Source organism: Pithys albifrons, chromosome 10 (assembly GCF_047495875.1).
Source record: "Pithys albifrons albifrons isolate INPA30051 chromosome 10, PitAlb_v1, whole genome shotgun sequence".
Taxonomy (NCBI): Eukaryota; Metazoa; Chordata; class Aves; order Passeriformes; family Thamnophilidae; genus Pithys; species Pithys albifrons.
The window spans coordinates 5574559-5597706 of NC_092467.1; the positions used below are offsets into that span (position 1 = coordinate 5574559).

The window sequence follows — 23148 nt, forward strand, 5'->3', positions numbered from 1 at the left end:
GGGACATGTAGGGGTGTCTTCTCCACTAACACCAGACAAAAGCTGCTCCTTAAGAGCTCACTAAGTAGAAATGAGGTGCTCCAAACTCTTCCCAGCCATCACTTCTCAGCCTATCTAAAGAGCTTGGCAATCAGCTCTCCTCCTCCTCCTGCTCCATGCTGAGCTGGGGAGCAGTGGCTGCACCCCTTCTCCAGCCCTGGGAGAGCTGTCCTGTGTCCCCCCAGCACTCAGAGCCCCTTCTCCAGCCCTGGGAGGGCTGTCTGTGTCCTCCCCCAGCACTCAGAGCCCCTTCCCCAGCCTTGGGAGGGCTGTCCTGTGTCCCCCCCAGCACTCAGAGCCCCAGCCCTGCCTTCCTGGGGCTCAGCCATCGCGGTCTGCTGGGCTTTGGCCCATTTCACTCAGCCTGGAACTGTCTGTGCCAGCTCAAGCGTGATGCTCTGCTGCCCGTGAGGGTCAGCCCTGCTCCGCTCTCCCTCAACACCCCCTGCCCCAATAACCCACAGGGCTGCTCTGCTCTCCTTTGACACCCCCTGCCCCAATAACCCACAGGGCTGCTCCGCTCTCCCTCAACACCCCCTGCCCCAATAACCCATAGGGCTGCTCCGCTCTCCCTCAACACTCCCTACCCCAATAACCCCCAGGGCTGCTCTGCTCTCCCTCAGCACCCCCTGCCCCAATAACCCTCAGGGCTGCTCTGCTCTCCCTCAGCACCCCCTGCCCCAATAACCCACAGGGCTGCTCTGCTCTCCACAGATCAATGCCAGCCTCAAGATGTTTTTGAGTCACCACAGACTGGGGAAGAGCCGCTGGCTCTTAATAATTGTTTTCATAACAATTAAACCAAGAAAATGACTATAAAATGACTCCCTTTATTTTATGGGTAGCTGAGCCTGGCACTGGGCTGGGGATGGAGGGTTTGTCCCTCCAGGCAGCACACCCAGCATGTGGCTCTGGCCAGGACGCTGTGAGGGGCCCCAGGAGCAGCTGGGCTGGTGGCTCAGACCAGCTCCTGCTCAGATGTGGGAGGATGAGAGGAGTGTGTTTTCCCTCCTAAACACCTAAATGGTTTTATGGGGATTTTGACAAGTCAGATTAAGCACCGTAATCAAGACAAACTTGTTGTTTCAATAAGGCCCCTGAGGACAAAATCAGAGCTGCTGAGTGTTTTCCCTTCCCAACCCTGCACATGTCACAGTGGATAGGCAGGTGGTGGGATGGGATCACACCTGCAGCACAAGTTGCTCATCCTCCAGTGTCCTCACAGCAGGGCCCAGAGAAGGGGACACATGGGATGGCTCAGTCCCTTCCCAGCTCCACAGCTTGGTCCATCAGAGCCCAGCACTGTGCCTGTGGCTTCCTGAACCCCATGAGGTTTGCCAGCCTCATTTGGGAAGCTCCTGATGTTGAGGGGGTTCTGATGAGGCAACTTTGAAATGAACACTTCTACTTTATGAATTAAAAGCTCCTGGGGCTGCAAGGGCACGTCAGTGCTGGCGGGTTTGGGACTTGTGTTGCACCTGTGCTGTTTCACCTGTCACATGCCATTACTCAGGTGCCTTTATCTTTGGGGTTTTTACTGAAAAGCTCCAAATTGTTTTCCTTGGCTGCCTGAAAGGATCTGGTAAGGCTCAGCAACAGTGTTGTCCCCAGCCCTCAGAGGGGTCAGGCACTGGAGGCATTTCAGGGTGGATGAGGGTGTTAGGGAGGCTCAGGGACCCTACCCCCCTCTGCTTCTCTTGCAAGTCCCCACCCCCAAGTTTTGGGAGTCACACAAGAGCAACTCCCCAAACAGACTGCAGAGACAATACCACCAAGGGAAGGCAAAACTGGGAGAGGAATAAAACTAACCTGTCTCTCTCTGCATGGATCAGAGGTTTTGGGCAAGCAGCTGTGACAGATGAGATTGGTTTTCCCCCTCAGTCCCTGGTGAGCTATTTTCCACCACAGCCCAGTGATGGCAGCAGGCACAGCACACTTGCAGGTCCAGGCAGATTACAGAGGCTGGGATGGGAGTGTGGAGCCCTCCTTCACCTGAGGGTTCTTGAAGCAAAGGGCCCTACAAGATGCTGCGGCCCTGGGAGAGCTGCAACTCCCTCCCCCTGCACTGCAGACTGGTCAAGGAAAGTTCATACTTAGTCTTCTTTCTCATTTATTTCTAAGAGATGTCAAAACCCTCACTTTTTTCCCCTCACAAGGAATTTCCCCTGCTGCTCAGTGTTTCTGTCCTGGCTCTGCTGAGTAATGATGGCCAGCCACCAGCCAGCGGCAGATCTAAGATGGAGAGGTTTGAAACAATTTTTTGGCAAGACCTACTCACCTCAAATGGCTGGTTAACACAGGGAGCTGAGAAGTTGTCTTGCTTTAACCCAACCAACCATCTTTTAATTAATTTATAAAGACTTTGAAGACTTAGAATACCCTGATGCTGCCTTGTAGCTAAGCAGAGAGAAGAATGAGATGAACCTCACTTGAAGAACCCATTTGCAGCTTGCTCTGGAAGCAAAATAAAACCAGAGGGCTGTGAGGACCTACTGCAGGGCTGCAAGTGCCTGTCCATGAGATAGGTGTGGGCTCTGGTCCTTATGCCAAACATTCTGCTGTAATTCATGGATCCCTATGGTCTCAAGCACATCTTCCCACCAGCCAAACCCCTCATCTCCTCAACATCTAAAACAGGTGACAGTCCCCAGTCTCCTATGGATTGTCTGTAAGAACATTCCACCCATGACCACGTGCAGCCTGAGGTCTCCACACTGCTGAGGGGAAGCAAAATCCCTCTCGGAGATGAGGCGAGGAATGTCCCATGAGCTTGGCCTCAGGGAAGAATCTTTGCTGGTGGTGGTGAGGGCTGGCAGGAGGCAGTGACCCTTCCCCTGTACTCTGCTTTGGGGAGGCCACACCTTGAGTGTTGTGTTCAGTTCTGGGCCCCTCAGCTCAGGCAAGAGATTGAGGGGCTGGAGCGGGGCCAGAGAAGAGCAACGAGGCTGGAGAAGGGACTGGAGCACAAGTGCTGTGGGGAGAGGCTGAGGGAGCTGGGGGTGTTTAGCCTGGAGAAGAGGAGGCTCAGAGGTGACCTCAGCACTGTCTGGAACTGCCTGAAGGGAAGTTCTGGCCAGGTGGGGGTTGGTCTCTTCTCCCAGGCACTCAGCAATAGGACAAGGGGGCACGATGGGCTCAAGCTCTGCCAGGGGAAATTGAAGTTGGAGATGAGAAAAAACTTCTTTGCAGAGAGAGTGCTCAGGCATTGGAATGGGCTGCCCAGAGAGGGGGTGGATTCCCCATCCCTGGAGGTTTTTCAACTGAGCTTGGCCGTGGCACTGAGTGCCATGATGTGGTAAAGGGACTGGAGTTGGACCAAGGGTTGGACTTGATGATCTCAGAGGTCTTTTCCAACCCAATTGATTTTATGATTCTAGGATGCAACCCCCTCATCTGGATGCCCACCAGGGTGCTGAAGTTAACACCACTGCTGGCACACAAGATGATTTCTTCCAGGCAAACACCACAGGCAATGTTCTGCTTCACTCCTGGACCACTCCAGGTCCTTGCTGTGTATTTCTGGCCTCCAGAAAACCAGTGAGAAAGGATAGAGGACTTTGGAACAAGGAAGGAGTTGGATTTGCCTTCCCAATTATCCGCAGATGTCATTATGACCTTCCATAGTTAAACAAAATTACTCTAAACAAACAAGGCTCCAGCACTGGGGTTGAATGCTGGCATTAGCAGCCAGCCACACTCACTGCTGAAAAGCCCTGACATATTGATATTAATTTATATTTCCCAATGACCATCATTTTCAATTCCCTCCAGCACCAGGCTCCTTTTTAGCACTGAGGCATATTCCTCCTACTCTTCTATCAGATGCTTTAAAATTAATTAAAGAGCCTGGTTAGCCAGGCAGGGTTTTAAATTCCCTTTCTCAAACGAAAATCTGACTCACCCAATGCCTTTCACAGGGACCTGAACACTGGAGGCAAAACTGTTCCTGGGCAGCTTCCAGCCAAGGGCTTTGGAACCCTGTTCTTTGAAAAGAAGAAAGCGAGAATACAGGTTTGAAGTGCCCACCATCCACAATTAATTTTCACAAGAGGAGCAGGTAAGCACTGGAAAAGGTTTTCCAGAGGGACTTGGGAATCTCCAGTCCTTGCTCAGCTGAGCTGTGAACATCTCCAAGGCCTGGAGGAATCTCCTCCAACTCTCAGTAAGCCCTGCCCTAGGCAGGGGTTTGGACCAAAGGCCTCTGGAGATCCCTCCCAAACTCAATCACTCCCCAACTCTACAAAGCTGAAAACCTGACAGGGACCATTTGTTGAAGAGGAAAATAATTAAAAAAATATTGACCACACGCTGTTTAAAAAAACCCCAACAAAACTACAGTAGTAATTATATGTGACTTAATATGTCAACTGCCAAGAGTTACCTGAAGGAAAGAAAATTAAAGGGATTAAAAGGAGCGTTTCTTCTTGTGACAAAGGAAGGAAGACAAAAAATGGCATGAACTTGAGTTTATGAGCTGCTGTGTTTCTAATTAGGGCCAGACACCAAATTTGCATTTTATCTTGATTGAAACAGAATGAAAACTGAAAAAATAAAGGCAGCTGATGTTAAACAGCTTTCCCTGTTTAATTCAGGGAGTAACCTTCCAGCATTCAAAACAGCTGCTTTTTTTCCTCTGTTTTTAAGATCTCAGCTTCGTCAGAGTGATTTCAATTTAAAATACAGAGGATTGTCAAATGGGGGAGAGAAGGAATGAGGTCACCTGCCAACAGCAGCTGTGTGGCACAGAGCTGGGTACCAGAGCAGCTCATGGAATAAATTAGCAGGCACTGATAAACAGGGTACAGGCTGGAGGACACCCACACCTGAAAGCAGGGGAGGCAGGAAGAGCGGGGCAAGGGATCACCCTTCGGAAGGGGCGGGATGGGAAGGATGCTGTGCACAGCCCAGCACTGTCACTCCACACCAAATCCTCTTAAAATGCAGCAAAATGGAGATGAAGCCAGTGCTCAGTGGGACACGTCAGGCAGCTGCCATCAGCCAGAAGGAACCAATTTCGTTTTCTTCTGCCACAGTGACTCGGGTGACTCAGACAGCAGAGACCTGCAGGTAGCACTTCTGAGCAGGACACAAGCCAGTGTGCTCTCTTCTCTCTCCTTTCCTCCTCTCCTCACTCTTGCTTCCCTGACACAGCAGAAATAATGGAAGGGAGCCAGCACAAAGCATCTGTGGGCCATCCATCCCTCCCTTGGAGCTGAGCTGAGCACACTTCTCCCCCCCGAACAAGACTGTCCAGAAGCCACCAGCACTTTTGGTGTGTCCCACATCCTTCTAGCTTTGAAGGAGTGCATAGAAACAGGCACCAGCATTGAACCAGGACAGGATCTGTCCCCAGTTCTGCTGTAAGGCTTACTCCCTGCTGCTTTGTTCTGAAGGGAAGTTCTGGCCAGGTGGGGGTTGGTCTCTCCTCCCAGGCACTCAGCAATAGGACAAGGGGGCACGGGTTCAAGCTCTGCCAGGGGAGGTTTAGGTTGGATATCAGAAAAATCTTCTTTGCAGAGAGAGTGCTCAGGCATTGGAATGGGCTGCCCAGAGAGGGGGTGGATTCCCCATCCCTGGAGGTTTTTCAACTGAGATTGGCCATGGCACTGAGTGCCATGATCTGGTAAAGGGACTGGAGTTGGCCCAAGGGTTGGACTTGATGATCTCAGAGGTCTTTTCCAACCCAATCCATTCTATGATTCTGTGATCCCCATGAACATCTTTGCTTTTCTTCCCTGCTCTGTGACCAGAGGGTGTGGGAAGACCACACTATGCTCCTGGGAAGATTAGGATAATGATATTAACACCTGGAGGACATAAGACCTGTTATGCCTCCTCGATGGTTAGCCCAAGACTGCAGCATAGCCATGCTTTGCCAACAGGGAGAGCAAAGTCCCACTGCCAATCCCAGACTCCAAGGCATGAGGGGGATGTGGTCTGCCATGAACGAAGGGAGAGGGATTCTGTTTGCAAACAGAAACACTTCCCACAGGTACCACTGTCTGCATTGCACCTTTGCCACCCTCGGCTCAGAGAAGACACTACACCCACCCATTCCACTTCCTAGTGTAGTGGGTTGGCAGCAATCCTGACAGCTCACCCTGGCTGCTGCTCCTGAGGACCATCTGTACCTCCTCATCCAGCCCACTGTCCTGCCAGCAAAGCAACAACCACTCTCAGCATCATGGTTTATTCCCCCTCCATATGTACAATTAAGTGTATGCATGACCATTAAAAATAAGGCTACTTATATCATGGCTCTGAAACACATTACAAACCAACTCCATCCCCTCTCTCATTACAACACTCAGAACACTTGGCTTCCATGGTGTGCAGAGAGGGGCAAACACAACCAGACCCCGTGGCTGGCTGAGTGGGGCAGGGCTTTGGTAACTGGATCTAGAAGCTTCCTCCTCTAGCTGAGACAGTCCAAGTCAGCGGGAGGGAGATCGTTGTCCCACGGCGTCTTGGTGAGGTCAGTCCAAGTCCCAGGACTGCAGGTCCCCTCATCTCAGCACTGTGCTGGTGGCAGGTGGCTCACACAGACAGGAGGACAACTCAGTCCTCTCCTCTGGAGCTGCTCCTTTGGGTCGAGGCAGGGGCATAAAGAGAGGAGGCAGAGGAAGGTGTCCTGCTCTTCTTGATGACCAGAGGACTTCAGTCTCCAGGGGTGTCAACCTGGGTGACATTTTTCAACATTTAATGCATCTAAAAAAATAATTAATAAATCAAAGGAACAACAAAACCCAGATCTTGATGGATCTCAAAGTGAATTGCTTGTATGTCCAGGTAAGGCTTTGAGACTTTGTTTTTCCAATGGGGATGAAGAACAGTCCAGATGGAAGTAACTGAAGATGTGCAACTGAGGACAGCCCTGTGTGCTCCTGTAAGCTCCCTTCCCATGTAAATCTGTTCCCATATGCAACAAGAGAGAATCTTCCAGCTTCAGCTTGTGGCTCAATAAATTTTATTATTCCTTTTGTTTTTATTTAAAAGAATTTGTTTTCCTATCATAAAAATTAGACAACCATATCACCACCATCACCAGCAGCAGCAAAGTCTGTGGAGTTAATGTCGATGGCAGACAGTTCACTGGTGTTTCCAGTGTCTCAAAATGTCCTGGAAAGTCCATAAATGGAAAAAAACCCAAACATGATGGTTTTGGGGAGGAACATCAAGGTGGTTTTGGTTTCTTGTCCCGCTGAGGAACCCAGATGAATACTGCAGTGTATCAGCAGGACCAAGTACCTCATGCCTTGAAAGAAAACCCTTCATACCAGCTCCAGTACCTGATTAGTAGGGAAGACGAGACATTTAGAAATGGAATTTATGACATTATTTCCTACATCAGCATATAGATCACTAGGACAGGACTGACCCTTCTGTCTCCACCCCTTACCCTTTATTCACCAGCATGCAATAATATCCCACAAATGGGATAAGCACTTGGCAAGCATCCCAATTTTGATGTCTGCTTGTGTGATGATAAATTAGGCATGGAGCAAAACCATCCAGAGTTGCCTCATTTCCCCTCAGCCCAATCAAATGGCTCTTGGAAATCACGTAACAGAGATCAGAGCTCTTGTCCTCCCAGCCCTCTGTGCCCATGTTTCCCTCATCCAGGCTGGGATGGAGCAGCAGCCTCCGAAGGCACTGTCTGGAGGCAGCAGAAAAGGGACTGTGGGGCTGCCACTGTCTGTGTTAGCCTGCTTTGGGTTTACTGGGGAAAGCTCCAGAGCTCCAGCTCATGGGTAATGCCCGAGGTGGCATCTGCCCCCAGACTGGGGTGGGTTTGTGCAGACCTCCCCAGACCATCCTGCCTTCCCACTGCCTGCTGCCCAAGGCAAATGGAGATAGCAGAGTTCTGACAGCCCTGGCTGGCTGTGCATTTCTCTGTCTCCCTTCTCTCATTAACAAGCAAAGTGCATGAGCAAAACCTCTCCTCTGTAATCACTGATCTTGCTGCTGGATTCACTTCAAAATATCAAAAGCCTATGTGGATTTTGCCCTTTTTACTAAGGAGGAGGTGACCAAAGTAACCACCAATCAATTCCCAAACTTGATAGATAAATCCCCTATGAATGAGAGGCTACAGCAACCCATGCTGCACACCAGGAGTCACCCAGACACTCATGGCCTAAAAAGGGGTAAAAAAAAATCAAACACAGACCACTTGGGTCTCTCCCCATTCCTGTTTCTTTGGTGATTTTTTCAGGGTGGTTCAGACAGGCAACTCTGGTGTGGCTCCAGAGAGCTGCTGGTGCTACAGGGATGCAAGGGATAATCAGGATGAGGACCTCAGCTTCCAGATAAAGGGAGAAAAATCCTCTGCAATGGAAAAACCCACTTATCAGGTAAAAGTAGCCTCGTGGTGGACCACTGGGCTAATTGATACAGATAGATTTGTTCACCCTGGTACAATCATTAGAGGATTAGTTAAGACTCCTGATATTATCTCACCAATGATCCTCCAAGTGAGAGTGCCTGAAAGAACAAGGATATCCTCAAAGGAAGCATATCCTCCAATTTTCATTAATTTGGTGGCTAAAAGAGTGTAATGCAGTGAACTGCTCAGCTTCTGGTTAACAGCATTAAAATCAAAGCCCACTGAGGGGAAATTAGATATAAATGTTACCTGGGGACTAAAACAGGGACTGGGATGCCCAAAAGGATTTTGGAGGCAAAGGAGAGGGACAGGCAGCTATCCAGTGTGCAGTGCAGGTCAGTGACATGTGAGTGCATATGAGTGACAAAGCAGTGTGTAACTTTGCAAACAGCACCAAATCCCTTTATCAGCAGCTCCAGAATTGCAGCCCAAGGCTCTGGGCTATAAACTTATGGCACCAACCATCAAGCCTCCAAAGCATGGTGGAGGTCAGTGCTGCTATGCAGAACCTGGGACAAGGCTCTGGTTTTGGGTACTGGTTTTGCTTGGCAGTGAGACACATGAAAAAGGACAGTCTTTTCCATATCACTTGGCATTTCATGGACAGAAATACACTGAACAGACCCTCTGGAAGACGTAGTTCAGGTGCTGCAGACCTGGCACAGCGCTGGGGTCTCAGTGCAAGGGGAAGGCTGTTACTTTCACAAAACCCCACGCTGGCAGCTGCTCTGTCACTGCCTGTCTGGGCACTGGAGCAAGCAAAGACAGGGAGCATCCCTGCTCACTTCAGCCCTGCTCCTGGAGCCAAGGCTTTCAGCCCTGCTGCCCCTGCAGCAGCCAGAGGATGGGCTCTGGGTAGCACTGGGGGGTGAGCACTCAGCCTGTGCTGCCACAGGGAGCAGCAGGAGCCCGGGCAGGTGCTGGTGCCAGGCCCTCTGAGCTGCCAGGACCCCAGGGAGCAGCAGAGGGTGCTGAGTGGGCACCAGCAGCTCCTCCACACCTCACTGGAGCTGGTTTCATTGCTTGTGCACTCTTTGCTCACTCCACTGTGTGCCAGAGGCAAATACATCATTTAAATTGCAAACCTCCACAGCTGGGATCACCTCCTCTAATGGTTTCTCCTGGCTGCCTGGTTTCTCTGACCTTGCTCTTTACTGTCAATAGTCAGGTGTTTAAAGGGAAGATGCATAAAATAACTTACCTTAATTGTACCCTGACTGTTAGCAGCAATCAGCACGTTGGACTCCTGGAAAAAAAAAAGAAGAGACACTATCATAACCTGCCATTGCCTTTTTTTAAATCTTCTTGTTTTTTTGGATGAAGCAGCAGTTATTTTTATCTTAAACATTAGAAGTATATCTAATTTCAAAGGGATTTAACTCTTCCTATTTCCAAGATGCTTTTGAGGCTAAAAGTCTTTATAAAAGTTATACTACCTTGAAGAATTAGAAAGCTATAATCCTTAGTGCTTGTACAGAGCTTTAAATCTCCAAAGCAATTTACAAACATGAATTAATCCTTGCAGCCTCCCTGTGAAGTGGGCTAATAATAATAATAGTTATTTTCATTTTTTGGCAGCACATGGACAAAGGTCTCCAGCGCCCCAACTAAACCAACTAATCACCATGACAAAACCTCTCTGGCTCGGAGGCCACACAAACTCTCCCTCAGCCAAGAGGTTTCAGACAAATGAAACAAAGAGGAGAGATTAGAGAGAAATAGCAGATGCACCCAGTCTGGAAGGGAAGGTCTGCTTTAAGCAGAGAGGCAGCATCTATTTACCTCCTGCCAGTTGATGGAGTTGCATTTGGAGATATCCTGGTTGACTGCAAATTAATGGTGTGCTGCCTCAGCCAGGCACCCCCGAGGCAAACACGGGGGGAGAGGCAGGATTGCTCTGCAGACCCCACTCCTCATGTCACAGACACGCCCTACGGATGGGGGAAATCCAAAGGGATGGCAATAAACCCAAAGCACAGGAGCACTGGGGTGCTGAACGGCCCTGAAGATGCTGAGGGAGAACCACCACTCCCAGATGGGGTCCTGCAGCTGTCCTTGCACTTGTAAATGCAGCATGTGCTGCCAAAGTGCCCACCAGGAACTCTTTTCTCTCAAGACAGCCGATATCTTTTCTCAGACACATTTTAAATTTCTCTTGCTGCTGCTCTCCATCCCCAGACAAACTTGCTGTGATTATCCCATCACTTAACACATGCATTTTTAATAAAACCAGTGACTGGAATACGCCCTGCTCTGGAGGGAGGGGACAGGCAGCTCGACACAGCCCCACGCTGGCTCAGGACTTTGCCTCCAGCTTCCAGACAAGGGGAGAAAAATCCTCTGCAATGGAAAAACCCACTTATCAGGTAAAAGTAGCCTCGTGGTGGACCACTGGGCTAATTGATACAGATAGATTTGTTCACCCTGGTACAATCATTAGAGGATTAGTTAAGACTCCTGGTATTATCTCACCAATGATCCTCCAAGTGAGAGTGTCTGAAAGAACAAGGATATCCTCAAAGGAAGCATATCCTCCAATTTTCATTAATTTGGTGGCTAAAAGAGTGTAATGCAGTGAACTGCTCAGCTTCTGGTTAACAGCATTAAAATCAAAACCCACTGAGGGGAAATCAGACATAAATGTTACTTGGGGACTAAAACAGGGACTGGGATGCTGTCTTGGGTTGAGCTGGCAAAATGCCAACTGCCCAATACAGAGTCAAAGCCTTCCTCCCCTGGCTGAGAGAAAGGAGAAAGAAAAAAACCCAGAAACTCAGAACAGGTTTAAACCCAAACTAATTACATATATATTTATACAGAAAAGAGAAAATTAAAAGCGAACTACAATATAACACACACAAGTTAGATTAACAACAATTTTCTACTTCCTACTGAAAACAGATGCCCAAAAGGATTTTGGAGGCAAGGGAGAGGGACAGGCAGCTATCCAGTGTGCAGTGCAGGAGACCTGAGCTCCTGAGTACAAATGATGCAGGGTTTGAATGATTCCTGTTTGCACTGTGAGTGATTGGTAATTCATCCTACTGCTGCAGTCTGCTGGGGTGCCACTGTAAATGAACTCTGGTTCAATGAACAGTTTTACCTGCTAAATAAAATAAAAATGCCAGAGGGTAATATAGTCTCAGTCCCTTGTTCTTCAGAAGCCACTGGGTGTTGGTTTTTTCAGCAGGGTCTGAGCTAATCACGACTCTGCTGCTTTCATCCACAACCAGGAGATGCAAACAGGAGCAGACAGCAGCAAAATTAGCACCAAATCTGTCATCGAGCAAACAGTGACTTGCTTGTTCAGGCTTCTCCAGGAACACAGCTAAGTAACTTGTTTTTAATCCTCCAAAGAAGCAATTCGCTTCCTTTTTTGTCACCTGTGAAACAGTCAATATTCCCAACACATTAAACACCCAAAGAAGTTGTGAAGTTGTTTGGATCTGTAGGTCTGTGACTCCTGACAGCTGTGTGCAGGTTAAAGCAATCTTTTTGCCAGGACATGTGTGGATGGAGTCACCATGGCCTCAAAGGAAAACCAACTGCAAGAATGCCTATTGCCAAACCACACTACTGTGAGCATCTGTAGCTCTGAGGCATGAAAAACCAGCCTCACCAGCCACTGGGGCAGCATGTTCTGCTCTACCAGAATCACCTGGGGCTTCTATGCAGGGCAAGTAGGTTGAGAGACTGGCCTTGCTCATCCCTCCCAAACCTGCTGCCTGCAGAGCCAGCAGCTCCCAGCGCAGAGGCGGAAGGGATGCTGATGATCCAGCCCAACTGAGTAGTCCTTCTCTGAAGAAATCAGTTATTAAAATGACTCTTCTGCACATGAATCTCCTCCTACGAGTGGTTTGCATCTATAGCCCTTCTTAACAGGAGAGGCAGAAGGAGCCAGCTGCCTTTGCCAAGACTGCAGGAGAAAAATGAACAAACACAACAAAAATCGAGAGATGAGGGTTTGGTTTATTGCCTGGCAAGCAACAGCATTTTGTTCTGTGTGGCTGGCTAATCTCAGGCATTGCTGCACCCCAGTGAAAAGCCACTGACTGTGTCACCTGATGAAATGTGGCAACCTCTGCTCTGCACATCGTGGCTGATAAGGAGCGATTGGGGGAGTCCCCTGCAAGGAGATAATGTGGCATCTCAACGAGCCAGTGAGAGCCATAAAGCTGACAGCAGACAGTTTAAGAGTTTTGGTCCTGCTGAGTCAATAGAAAAAAGCTCTGGGGATGTCAGAAGTGTGCATTACATGGGAACTTAACTGGCAAATGCAGGTGCATCTCAGAAATCATGTTAAGATGAATAAAGAGTGCAGGTCCAGAACTGCTCTAACATGCTCCAGGGCTGAAGGTCATGGAATGGATTGGGTTGGAAAAGACCTCTGAGATCATCAAGTCCAACCCTTGGCCCAACTCCAGTCCCTTTACCAGATCATGGCACTCAGTGCCACGGCCAAGCTCAGCTGAAAAACCTCCAGGGATGGGGAATCCACCCCCTCTCTGGGCAGCCCACTCCAATGCCTGAGCACTCTCTCTGCAAGGAAGTTTTTCTGCTCTCCAACTTCAATTTCCCCTGGCAGAGCTTGAGCCCATCATGCCCCCTTGTCCTATTGCTGAGTGCCTGGGAGAAGAGACCAACCCCCACCTGGCCAGAACTTCCCTTCAGGCAGTTCCAGACAGTGCTGAGGTCACCTCTGAGCCTCCTCTTCTCCAGGCTAAACACCCCCAGCTCCCTCAGCCTCTCCCCACAGCACTTGTGCTCCAGTCCCTTCTCCAGCCTCGTTGCTCTTCTCTGGCCCCGCTCCAGCCCCTCAGTCTCTTTCCTGAACTGAGGGGCCCAGAAGTGAACACAACACTCAAGGTGTGGCCTCCCCAAGGCAGAGTCCAGGGGAAGGGTCACTGCCCTGGGCCTGCTGGCCACGCTACTTTGGATCCAGGCCAGGATCCCATTGGCCTTCTTGGCCCCCTGGGCACACTGTTGGCTCCTGTTGAGCTTCCTGTCCCTCAGTCCCCCCAGGTCCCTCTGCCTGGCTGCTCTCCAGCCACTCTGTGCCCAGCCTGGAGCGCTACAGGGGGTTGGTGTGGCCAAAGGGCAGGACCTGCACTTGGCCTTGTTGAACTTCATCCCATTGGAATCAGCCCATCTCTCCAGTCTCTCCAGATCCCTCTGCAGAGCCCTCCTGCCTTCCAGTTCTGTGCTAAGACCTACGAAAAACTTTATACATCTGCCAATGTTTTTCTTGACTGCAGAGACAGTATTATGGGAAGTCTGAAGGGCCGTTCCTTGACATGGGGAGGACTCAACTGCACCACAAATCTCTGTTTTGCACAGACTGGACACATACCCACAGAGGTAAGCATTGTGTAAAGAGAAGTTGTGAACTGGTCCTAAGTGCAAAGACAGACCAGACAGAAGTACCTCTGTCCTGAACCTGACACATCCCTGTTTCTCCTGGATGAACGTGACTGGGCCACCCACAGGAACTTTGGAGCATTCGCCCTTGGGATTTGAAGGGCCTTTCACTGATTGCACCAAAAGTAATTTTTGCAGCACATTCAGGATGGCAAAGAAAGACAAAATCAAGTTTAGGAACCTCCTGAGTAGATGAGATACCTGCTACATTCATCATTTGGGGAAACTATTCACCTGGTGACAGCTGGGTTTTGAAGCACACTGAATTCCTTCCCTCCTAGACGAGCCCTGTATTTGGATGGCCCTGGGGAAGCAATTTGGAAGGGAAGGGAGGAGAAGGAGAGTCTGGCTGACTGCTGGTGTTCATGCAAGAGCAGTCAACATGAAGACAATCAGAAATGCTCTGGATGTTTAGTGAGGCTTGAGGAAACTCCGCTGAACAACTGAGAAGCTGCTTCAGTGCATCAGGGAGTAAAACACAGCTGAGGTTGTAGCTCTTCCACTCCTTCTTTACACCTTTGTGTGAGAAAACATTTTGGGGAGGGCAGACTAAATGAATGTCACCCCAGACAGACAGCTCTTAAAACCACTTACACGTCTTGGAGATACCCACCTGGACTCAACTCTGCAGAGCAAGGGAAAGCCCTGCACAAGTTCTTTAGCTGAGCTGTGCCCCATCCTCCCAGCACCTGCGAGGCTCATCTCCAGCCATCCCTCTGCCCCAGGAAATATCAGTGCTCCAGGAGTTAAACATCCATCTCAGCAGTGGGCTTGGGCAAAATCACAGCTGAGCATTTTAGTCTTCCTTTCCTGACACCAAACAGCCTGTCCCAAAGGGGCTCAAAACAGGCAAGATGAGCACAAATCACTCATAATTTTTTCCCCTTTAATATAATCCTTTATGACACCATTTCTCCTCTGTTATCCCATGCATATCAATCCTTAAGGTGGAATTCAGAAGTCCACACGGAAGGAAAAGCTGAAGAGATTGTTCTTTAGGATTATAAAGATGCCAGTGCTGAAGGAAGATGTGTCTCCAAGTTATATGTGCACATTTTCATGCAATGGACTGAAAACCTTATTTGGGACTTTCAGCACATTATAAATGATTACAAGCCATAAAGTTGGTACTTCTTTGTTATCCTCCCTTTTCTGCACAAATAAAGGAGATTCACCTCAAATTTCCAGCACAGCCAACACTGAGGTAAGTGTGAGTTTTCTGGATTTTCAGCTAGGTTTGCTCTACAGATTCACAGTTAGGATTCTTAGAGATCTTATTTTAAATTAACAACTTCTCACCTTCCCTCCCCAGCAGATGTTTTGGCTAACAAATGGCTGGTTTGTCAGCACTTCTCTTTCAAGCAGACAGACTCTCTGCCAGCACAACCTGAGCACTTACTCCAAGGAGCTGCAGCCTAATTAAGCAGAAGTTGTTGATACAATGGGAAAATAACCTGGGTGAGAAAGCTTGTGCTCAAGTGGCCATTGTCTTCTGCTATTTATAGGTAGAATAAAAGCATATGGTTGAACTAAATCTAGTCCTGTTTGTACAGAAAGCCCTTTTTTAAAGGAAATTTACTCATTTGTACTGAAGGTGGCAACTGTTGCTCAGGTGGTGGCATTTAGGTGTGAGCTGCAAACATATTTCACCAAAACTTTCCCCACACAGACTGTCACACACAGTCTTTTCATACATCTAAATATGTGAAAGCTGTTCCCCAACAGACCACCACTGCCTGACTGCTCTTCATCTTGCAATTAGCAGATTCTAATGGCTTTTCACTCAACTTCCCCTGAGCCCTGGCTATTTTCTTGTTGTATGACTCCAGTCAGCTTTTGTTTGTGGAAGAAAATTATGGATTCTAACCCAGGAAACACAATGAACCTCCAGAATACAAAAATGAAGAGGTTTTGAAAAGCTGAACTCCTAGATTAGATCCCTTCCCAGCAGGACAATGTGCTGCATGGCCAATTTTGTTTTCTTTTTTTCCACTCTTGTGATACAACTGTTATCAATGAAGGGGGCACAGTGGGATGGTTGGAGTGGTGCACAACCCTCTACCTCCCTGTGAGCCAGAATCTGCTTTATATGCCATCACACTACCCAATATTAATCCCTTCTGAACAAATTTAAAGGAATATTTATTATCTATATTGTGAACATCAGGCCCAAGAAGAAATTAATTACTTTAAACCAAGCACCTCTTTACAGAATAAGGTCTTATACCCAAGAGGTATTGTACCAAAACATTTCAGGAGCAGCAACACCCAACTCTTTGGGTTTTACACCTGGAACAGAACACACACGCCTAAACTGTGTCTTTTAATCCTTAGAAACTGTATTTTTATCTCATTCTGAAGGTAATTCCTTTGTACACACAGAGATAAAGCCTCCTCAGGCTTAGCTGAGCCCCAGAAAAAAGCAACAACTCAATGTATCTGAAAAAGGTCTTGTCTGTGCTTCCTTCTAGATCCACCTGCAAACACACAATCTTTTGGGGTTTTAAGTTCATAAATGCCACACAATTATCCCCACCCAACACAAAAAAGATGTTTTCTTAACACGTTAACCCACAGATTTACAGAAGATGGCACTCCTTTGGCTCACTTTCTGCAGAAAGACTTGCCTGCAATCACATGCACACGTGTTTAGTTTCTTCTCATGTCAGAATTCATGGGCACACTGTAAAGGGGGAAAAAAGCTTTCAAACAAATCAGTGTTTTCATCATCCTTCATCATGCAGGGCTTGCAGCTTCTGCACAAGATAAAGTGTGTCTCACTAGGAATGTGCACAGGTAGAAATTCAACATCTCCTGGAATCCCTCCCCTCGTTTTTCAGCAATTCCAGACTTTAACCTCTGTACCTGGCATTCTTTTATCAAGTCTTGACACTTCCACATCTGTTGTTTTCTGTTGAAGACATGAATATATCCCTTTTCTCTGCTTCCTGAGACAATCTTCTCATTTCTGGAGAGGAGAGCAGCCCAAGTCTTGCTCTGATGACACGCTCAAATGAGGAGTAATCTATCTCTCAGCCAAGTGAGAAATCCCTTTCTCTTAGCCTGACCTTTCATTTCAGCATGTAGCTCTCAAGAAAACAGGATCAACAAGGCCACTGAAGGCAGGGCTGGAAGGAAATAGAAGTACACACGTGGACAGTGCTGCACACAGGCATCAACTTCCCTGTTTCCACACTGAATTCAAGGTGGAAACAGAGGCCAATGAGCCTGATGGGAAGAGGGCAGAGAAAGCTCTGTGAAGGCAGGAGAGCCAGCAAAGCCCATCCCAGGAACTGCTGACACATTACAGGCAACTGCCTCAGTAATTTAGTCATTCTGGAACAAAACTGGTTTTGATGAGCGTCTAATTTATTTAGAATTCAAGATGAGGAAATCTCGTGGGACAAGCAAAGTACAAGCTCCAGCAGCTGGTGCACACTCCCCACCAGGAAAGGCAGGGAGACACATGTTAAAACCAAATCATGATGGTATTAACCCCCCAGCCCCAAAGGGCAAGTCTCCTCCTCTCTGTGTGGGAATATTCAGTTCCACAGCCCATTAATCTGTGACAGGGTCTCTAAAGTTACTTGTTCCTATGGTTGTAAATCCTGGGATTTCAGACACTCCCCATAAACAACATGCTCAAGGCCTTGAAGGAAGTGGCAGCAGGATATAAATATAGCTTGCAATAAGCTTTCAAAAACATACATAAACATGCAACACATTTACATCAATATTGCAAACCCACAGGAAATGGCTAAGCATCAGTTTAGTGAAAACACCTTTTAAGATCTTTTCTCTTAAAACTTCCAAATGCTCATTTGGCAATTCTACACAATGCAATGTGCAGGTCACTCTACACTGCACAGCTCAAGACCTGCATTCCTCCTGCCAATGTGTTTCCCTGCTTTCTCTTCTATTGTTTGTTGCAGTCAGTCATTACATCATGCTGGAGGTGATGGATTTAATCTCTCCCTGGCCAAGGTCAGGCTGCCCTGCCCATCAGTGCAGTATGTGGCAAAACCAAGCCCCAGGGTGCTCCTTCCAAACCTGCATCAGAAACAAAGTGATCTGGAGAAACACCCACCAATCTGCAGGAGATTATTCAGAAACATGATCTAAATCTGGTACTCCTGGATTTTGGTTTTGTGCAGCCCAGTGGCAAACCATCAGGGATCAGAGCTGCAAACAGAAATCAGGAGAAAGTGAAAAGCCTTTTCAGTCCAAGCTACCCTGAGTTAGATAGACAAGCAATCCAGCCTACAAGCACAGCCTTCCAGGAGAGATACACAGCCCAGGACCAGCATTCCCAGCTGCTGAAGTGGGGAGGAAAGGATGGTGGTGAGAAACTTCTGAGAGAAAAGGCTCTTCCCCCAGAGGGTGGTGGGCACTGCCCAGGCTCCCCAGGGCAGTGGGCATGGCCCCAAGGCTGCCAGAGCTCCAGGAGGGTTTGGATGATGCTCTGGGTACAGGGTGTGACTCCTGGGGATGGGCCTGGGCAGGGTCAGGAGATGGACTGGATGACCTTTCTGGGTTCTTCCAACTCAGCATGTTCTGGGATCTCAGACTGTGCCGGGGGGTTGGGTTGAATCTCAGGGAAAGGGACCCCCAGAGGGTGGTGGGCACTGCCCAGGCTCCCCAGGGCAGTGGGCACAGCCCCAAGGCTGCCAGAGCTCCAGGAGGGTTTGGATGATCCTCTGAGGCACAGGGTGGGATTGTTGGGGTGTCTGTGCAGGGCCAGGGGTGGGACTCAATCCTTGTGGGTCCCTTCCAACTCAAGATATTCTGTGATTCCATCCCAGCTCTGTGGGCCTCTTTGATTTACAGCACATTCCTGCTCCACTGTGAAGGGCACACTCCTGTCTGGGCCCTGCTTCATGCTCAGATGGTTCTCATGTGCCTCTTTCACACTCATGGTGTGTTTTTCCCATTCCTCTTACCTTCTCCATTCTTCTTCCTTCTCCTTTTGCCAAGTCAGTGATTTCTCTTTCAACTCAACTGCACCAAATACTCCCCAGTTCCCTTTTTCAAATCTTCTTCACACTTGAATCAGCAATTCCCTAGTTTGTGCAAGAACACTTTCATCTTTCCCAGACCATCTGTCCCACATCCTTCAGCGTTTTTGTATTTGTGAGATCATTGTCTCTTGCATGGCACTTCTCCCCAAACCCTATTTCAGCACTTTGTTCTTGGTTTCAGCTGTCTCTTCCACAGCACTATGTACATCTTCCCATCTTCTGCTCCTCCCCTTGTGAATCCACCTTTGAAAATCCTGCTTCCAAAAGAGTTTCCTTTCCAGTGCTGGCACCAACACCAAAGTGCACATCCTCCTTGGGGTCAGAAAGGGAAGGGATGATGGTTAACTTTCCTTTCTGGTCCCAGTATCCAATCAGCCAAGTGTTATCTGCTCCCACAGGCTGCCTTCCCTTTGGACCCCAGAAGTCATTACTGTGCCAGGATGACACATCTGCTCCTCTGGGCCCTGCCTGGGCTGTCAGCTACAGCTCATTCATAGAATCATAGAATGGATTGGGTTGGAAAAGACCTCCGAGATCATCAAGTCCAACCCTTGGTCCAGCTCCAGTCCCTTTACCAGATCATGGCACTCAGTGCCACGGCCAAGCTCAGTTGAAAAACCTCCAGGGATGGGAAATCCACCCCCTCTCTGGGCAGCCCATTCCAATGCCTGATTACTGTCTCTGCAGAGAATTTTTTTCTGATCTCCAACTTCAATTTCCCCTGGCAGAGCTTGAGGGAAGTTCTAGACAGTGCTGAGGTCACCTCTGAGCCTCCTCTTCTCCAGGCTAAACACCCCCAGCTCCCTCAGCCTCTCCCCACAGCACTTGTGCTCCAGTCCCTTCTCCAGCCTCGTTGCTCTTCTCTGGCCCCGCTCCAGCCCCTCAATCTCTTGCCTCAACTGAGGGGCCCAGAACTGAACACTCCCACATCTACTTAAGAAACATCTGCTTGGATAAACCCTAGAGGACAGAAGGACACAAGGAGGCAGAAGCCTCATGGTTAGAGCCTGCAGACCCATGTTTTTTGGGGACAAACTGCCTGTGGGCCAGAAGCACCCGGCAGGAGAAGGTGATCCCTGTCAGCTGCTGGCAGAGGCCCACATGCCCCAAACAGCCTGGCTTCCATGTTTTTCCCTGATCCACAAGAGCTGACACTGCACCTCAGCTGCTGTGCTGAACTGGAGCAGGCTCCTCTGAAGGCTGACAAATGGTGTCCAAGTGGGATCACTGCTGAGTGACACGTCTCCTGTGCTCCAGGAAGCTCAGCACACTCTTGATGCTGCCAGTGACTCCCCAGGGCCAGGCACCAGAATTCAAATGCCATAATTAAATCAGCCCCCACACAGAATACCATGAAATAAGCCATGAGCTGGCCCAGCTCCTGCTTCCCTTCCTCTCCCAGTGCCATTAGTTTCAGTCTCTAAATGGATGAATGATACAGGCTTAAAATTGACCCAACCACCTTGATGTTAATATTTTAAATTATAAAGTCTTAGTTCTCTACTGCCAATAAATCATTTATATGTGCACATTTAATTAACAATGCAATCAGTAAAAACAACTTTGCATTCACGCCGCACATTTTATCAGAGGAACCAAAGACACATTACAACATTAATTAAGTGTAACAAATGCAAAGTATTATCCTACTTTGACATGTGGGGAAACCGAGGAAACACACTCGGATTTGCCAAAGGTTAATCCAGATGTTCACAATGAGGTGTTGAACAGAAAAAGCAGAGAGAAAGACTCCTGAGGTTTGTCTTTAACTCTCCCAGGTGCTCCAACAACCATCCAAATTCCCTTGGGGAATTTCACACCAGGAGGAGAAATTCCTAAATGATCCAAACTAACCTCAGGAGAAAGAGGTCTTGCAGCCATGTAACTGGTGGAACACCTACTGCCCAGTGCTTGGGAAAAAACATCCCTAAACCCCTCATGTAACACTGTCCCCTCAAAGCAAAAGTGGAAGAACAATTAATGCAATACAACCAAAGATGGTGGTGATCAATGCAGGAGAATGGATTAATCATAGGAGGTGTTAGGAATGACAAAGGGAGCCAAGTCAAGCTGGGCTGGCTGGTCAGTGAGAGGGAAATGCTGTGATGGAAATTCATGGAATGGCTGATGGAGTGAAGAAATCAATCTATTTAAAACTGATAATGGATTCATATTCTGCTACTCTTCATTTTATATGGTCAACAATTTGGGGCAGAAAGCTGTCTGGGCAACACCTGGAGTTGGAGTTGGACCAAGGGTTGGACTTGATGATCTTGGAGGTCTTTTCCAGCCCAATCCATTCTATGATTGTATGATTCATGAACTGCTCCAGCATGAGCCCCTCAGGCTCATTTTCCCCTTTTTTTGAAGACTTTATTCCTGAAGTACTACCAGGACTGGCCTGACACTGAATTCAGGTTCAGCCTGAATTCTGACATTTAATTCCCATGCTTTACCTGTAATAACATTCCTCTGACCATTTTTGAGTGGGATCCCACCACCAAACCAAAGCCAAACCTTGATACTCCAGTAGCCCAAACAAACCAACTTTGAAAGTTCTGGACATATGTTAAAATCCTGACCATTGCATTAGTGGGTCTCAGAATAATGTTGCAGGGGGACTTGAGTGCTCAATAAACACATTAACTCTTCCAAATGTTTTGCTTATGCCAGCTGGAAAAGAAGGATGATGGTTTCATTGCATCTGCAAACCTAATTGTGTTACTGGATGGGCCAGAAGTCTGGCAGCCATGGAAATCAAAGCCTTCATCACTCTCCAGGCCAAGAACAGGAGATTTAATAGCAACAGGAATGGAGTCACAGGTCCAAGTGTCAGCACTGAGGGTGCTGTCTGAGGGGGGGACAGCACAAACAATGCTGAGGCTGCAGGCAGGGAGGGTGGGGGATTACACATCTGTGGGACAAAGAGGAATACACCAAGGGGAGGGGAAGCAGAACACAGCAGAAAAGAAAATATATCTCATCCTGGAGGCTCCTTCCACCCAAAGGGCTTGGTATAAGAACAGAAAAGGGAAGGGTGGCCCAGCTTGTAGCTTCATAAGCCCTTATTTATATAAAAAAATATACTTATGTATTTTTTCCTTGTATTTTCTATGCAACACGTGCCACAGAAGTGAAATCATCAGGACTTGGTGAGATAAAAGAAGTGATAAATTGTTTCTCGCAGAGAAAACTCAAGGCACAAACATTACCATTAGACAAGTAGGAGCTTCATGAAGTTACACCTATAGTAATGCTATTTATAACGTACACCTATTTGGGAAAGAGGACTTGGATTTAAGGAATGGAAGTTTAATTAAGGTAAAACAAAAGTTTCCATTAATCTTGAAGGAATTCACCACCTGCTGCTCTCCTGCACCATCCAATTCAGCTAATGCTGTAACAGGATCAAGTGCAGCACTACCTGAAACCTCCCGCAATGCAGACAAGGCTGGGCAGGCTGTACCAGAGCACGTGGCCTTCTCCAGGCTGGGGAAAGAGGGAGCTTTGTCTCCTCAAAATGCTCTTCCAAAAATGCCTGAGTGCAGTGGGCACATATTTTCTCTAGCCAGGGCACACAGGAAAATGATGAACGAGAAGAGATGTTGACAAACTTGGGACTGGCAAAGGAAAACGGCCAGAGCCAACCCCTGCAGGTTCTGCTGCCATCCAAAACTGCTTCTCATGTCACAAGCACAAGTTTTATCTTGAGCAGTAAATAGGTAAAATTCCAGTTATACCTGAATCTTCTCCCTGCATGAATTCAAGTCATAGGGTTGTGTTAGAAACGTTTGCTGCCTGATGATTCTGTGGTCCAGGATAAGCACAGGTAAGGATGGGGCAGCAGAGCTGAGCATCCTCTCCAGCCAACAGAATCCCAGACTATTCTGAGGGACCCACAAGGATCATCGAGTCCAACTCTTAAGTCAGTGGCCCACACAGGGGATTGAACCCCCGACCTAGGCATTATTACAACCAAGTTTTAACCAACTAAGCTGATCTCAGAACCATCTCCTCCACACCTGTGGCCAAGAAAGGGTTTAGAGCTGGCTTGGCTCGTGGTCTGTGAGGCTCTGTAAGTCTATCATCACTGTACAGGAAAAGGGAGCTGAACTGAACTGTGGCTGGGTCATGTCTGCAAGGCTGTCTGGAAGAGAGGGATCCTTGGTTTGTACATTGAAAGATGCTGGAGTCTCTGAAAGAAGATATGTCAAAGCTATTTTTGCAGGGCAGTTTTCAAAGGAAGGCCATGCTGCAAAATATCAACTTTGATGACAAAATTGTAGG

At 48.2% G+C, this 23148-nt stretch overlaps 1 protein-coding gene across 3 annotated transcripts in view; it reads right to left on the reverse strand.

The window, feature by feature from the left end:
* Window positions 1-6213: 6213 nt before the first annotated feature.
* Window positions 6214-23148, reverse strand: part of COP1 (COP1 E3 ubiquitin ligase) — a 141844-nt gene continuing 124909 nt past the window's right edge. For all 3 annotated transcript variants that reach the window (XM_071564761.1, XM_071564762.1, XM_071564760.1), the window contains 2 exons: window positions 9627-9671; window positions 6214-7328 (listed from right to left, as the gene is read on the reverse strand). In XM_071564761.1, coding sequence (XP_071420862.1) covers window positions 7311-7328; window positions 9627-9671 — 63 coding nt within the window. In that variant the 3' untranslated portion in view covers window positions 6214-7310. The remainder of the gene's footprint in view (window positions 7329-9626; window positions 9672-23148) is intronic.